The following is a 3,236-nucleotide window of genomic DNA, read 5'->3' as shown; positions in this document are numbered from 1 at the left end:
CAGGCTGGTCTCGAACTCACAGAGATCCACCTGCCTCTGCCTCCCGAGTGCTGGGATTAAAGGCGTGCGCCACCATCGCCCGGCTTTGAAGAATAGTTTTTATATTATTTTGATACACTTGTTGTGAAGGTCAGTAACTACAGGATAATTCACCAGACAGAAGAGCACATGAAGTCTCATGTGACTAAGTAGATTCCCAACCAGTTTCTTCCTTATTTCTTAGGGTTTATCTGTATGTGTGCATCTAGGTGTGAAGGTGGAGTTTCTTCCTCTGTCATTCTTTGCTTATTCCCATGAGGCATGGTCTCTCCCTGAACCTGGAGCTTACGTTTCCATGCTGAACCTTGTAGCCATCAAGTCCCCCAAATCCTGTTGTCTTGGGGTTAGGGTTCTAGGCAGTTTACATGGCTGTTGGATCCTCTTGATGGCAGAACAAGTAGTCTTAACTGCTGAGCCTTATTTGCTCTCCGTCAATCTTCTGGCACCTGCCTTCCTAGCAGAAAGTAAACATCACTGAACTGTGTTCAGAGCATTTGTTCAACGTGCTTTCCTTCTCTCTGCTCTTATTTTGCAATATTTAGCAATTCTTGAAAAATTATCAAGTTCCTTTAACTTAATAAGGATAGATCCGAACCCAGGTACTGTGACCCAACATCTCGGAATGGACTCCTCTCCTGCTCCCATCCACATACTGCACTTACAAATCACAGACTCGTGTCTGTAGATCGTCTTACAAATTATTTTGGGCATTATTATAGAGAAGAACATAGATCCCAAAAAGACAGCTTAAAGAATTATCATCTATTATTGGCAACTTCATTGCATAGACATGTATGACAACTAGAATAATTTCTTACTGCCTTTATCAGATGGTTTGACCCAACTCTAAGCTGAGGTTAAGTGTTCTGAACACATTTAAGGTATTCTGGGTTGCACTGTTTGGTAGGCTGAGGATGTTAAATGCTTTTTTCTTCTCCCATGGTTTTGGCTTGATTCATCAAGATGTAAGCCCACCCTGAGTCAAGGAATCTTTGTATGTGAGGTGCTGTTTTAGTCGTGATGGCCAAGCGGCAGGTGAAGCTCAGCCCCTGACTTTTGGAGGCTGCATGTTAATGAGGAAGATGTTAGTAAGCAGTAGTTACTCACCTCATCAGTAGGAACTGCTCAGCATGGAGATGAAACGCATCATTCAGATGTCATTCAGATGTGTGATCTTAGAGTCCCTGGGGTCATGTCATGTTCTGGCTTTGTTTGCTCATCAACAGGGAGCAGATCATAAAGCAGTCTACTGAGCTGGTCTGCAGAGCCTATGAGGAAGTTCATGCAGCCGTGATGAATCCCGTCAACGCTTACAAAGATCCGGAGAGCATCCTACACAGGTCGCCTGAGCAAGTGAAGACACTGCTCTCCTGATGATCTTGATGGCATTTGCAGATTACTGCTGCCTGGCAACACCAAGGGTGGTTTGGGTTTTTAATCTGAGTCTTTATTTTGAAATTTGGGGGTTATAGTTTTCTTAATGTAAGATTGTAGGTGAGTTTCTGTCATTCTGAGCTCGCATGGAGATAAATCAATTTTGACTTGAGTCAATACTGCTATGTCTTCTTTCTAGGTAGCAATGTTCTGTTGTTCATTGGCTGCCTCTACATAGCAGCCTAAAGGTCCCCTTGATTTGGGATTATAGATGGAGGCAGAAAGTCAGAGGGAAGATTTCAGGATTAAGTACCGTGTGACATAAACTGCAGCTGTTGTTGGTAACGAATGTCCCTTTATTGAAGATTCCTCTGCATTCCTTGCAATGAATCACTTCTTAAACCTAGCTCATTTCTCTGTCCCCCAGGTAAGTGTCAAAGGGTTTGTTAGAAAGAAGCGAGGTTGAGGCTGTTGTCTCCTTTCTCTTACTTTTGTACCTGCAGCCTCGTTCCTTGCAGACATTTGTGTGTGTGTTTAAATATACACTGGCTGAAAGGTCAGAAAGCCTGCACATGGGAAGCCTCGTTTTTCCGGGTGGGTATTCACCTAATCTAGCCACCTACACTCTCTGTTCTGTGTTCACACTAAAAACGTCGTTCAGAGCAAAAGTAACTCTATGTTATCCATTGTGGTGTCAGTCTGTCTGGTTGGTCTTTTCAATGAATACATGTGGCATATTTTATCAGAACAGCATAAGACAAGGACGGAGCTTACACTGTACATAATTTATTACTACTGTGAAAAAGATTGACACATTTAGCATTTCGTTTGCTGAGAGAATATATATTTTTTTCTTGTTACTTGGTTTTCTTAATATATATTAAACTATTTCTGCAACAACAGTCTTTGTAGTATTTTTATACTTCTCACAGATGTGTCCTATACAGCGGAGGGAAAGCAGCAGGTAGGATGTGGTGCAGTCTTAAGCTGAGAAGCGCGGTGACATGGAAGGTTAGGAAGGGCAGCACAGACCCAACACCGAGGTCTGCTGATGTCAGGCTTTGTATCCTGGACTGTGTTGATTTGCATGACTGTAACCTCATTAAAGATGACGTGGTGCATGGAAATGAGTGTTGTAGGCGGAACTGGAGATTCAAGGTGGCAGTGCACCCAGTGGCCAGATCGGTGCAGTCCCTATGAAATTCCATCTGCCTTGTTTTTTCTTTCAGAAATGGACAAACTGCCCCTAATATAAACACAAAACCAACCATAGTGTATCAGTACCCAGGATGGGCTGCTATGGGGTTCTGTCCTGAGAAGCCCAGAGTACGTGGGCACTGCCCAATTGGAAATAAATTCCATCTGCCTAACCATATGACAGCAGAACTCAGCCACACAGCACCAAGGTAGAGCATTAGGAGCGTGTGCTGCTGACAGTGGGCTGGCTGCTGTCCACCACACCCACTGGGAGGGGGATAGCTTTCAGTAGATGTTTTAAAATGTGTGTTAAAGGGCAAGGCTTGTACAAACCAAACCAGATAAAATCCCAGCATAGACGGGAGGTCTGCACTCAGCCTTTAGCTTCTGAGGAGAAGCAAAGTCAGTTTTCTTTATTGTTGCGACCTCTGATGTGTTTACCACATGCCAGGGCAGACCCCACAAGAGTATTTGGCCAGCACAATACAACTCAAGGGGTTTGATTAAGAGAGAACATGAAATTGGGTTGGGGTGGAGGTAGGCCTGGGAACAAGGAGAAGGGAATAAATATGATCAAAGTACATTGTATGAAATTCTTAAAGAATTAATATAAAAAAATTAAAATG

At 43.3% G+C, this 3,236-nt stretch overlaps 1 protein-coding gene across 1 annotated transcript in view; it reads left to right on the top strand.

Annotated features, from left to right (window-relative positions):
• Cog6 (component of oligomeric golgi complex 6) overlaps positions 1 to 2,313 on the top strand; it is a 43,155-nt gene extending 40,842 nt beyond the window's left edge. The window contains exon 19 of the mRNA XM_005343962.2: positions 1,266 to 2,313. Coding sequence (XP_005344019.1) covers positions 1,266 to 1,413 — 148 coding nt within the window. The 3' untranslated portion in view covers positions 1,414 to 2,313. The remainder of the gene's footprint in view (positions 1 to 1,265) is intronic.
• Positions 2,314 to 3,236: the final 923 nt, after the last annotated feature.

The sequence above is a fragment of the Microtus ochrogaster genome, chromosome 1, assembly GCF_000317375.1.
Source record: "Microtus ochrogaster isolate Prairie Vole_2 chromosome 1, MicOch1.0, whole genome shotgun sequence".
Taxonomy (NCBI): domain Eukaryota; kingdom Metazoa; phylum Chordata; class Mammalia; order Rodentia; family Cricetidae; genus Microtus; species Microtus ochrogaster.
Note: the sequence above shows the minus strand (reverse complement) of the source record. Positions and strands in the feature narration are given on the sequence as shown.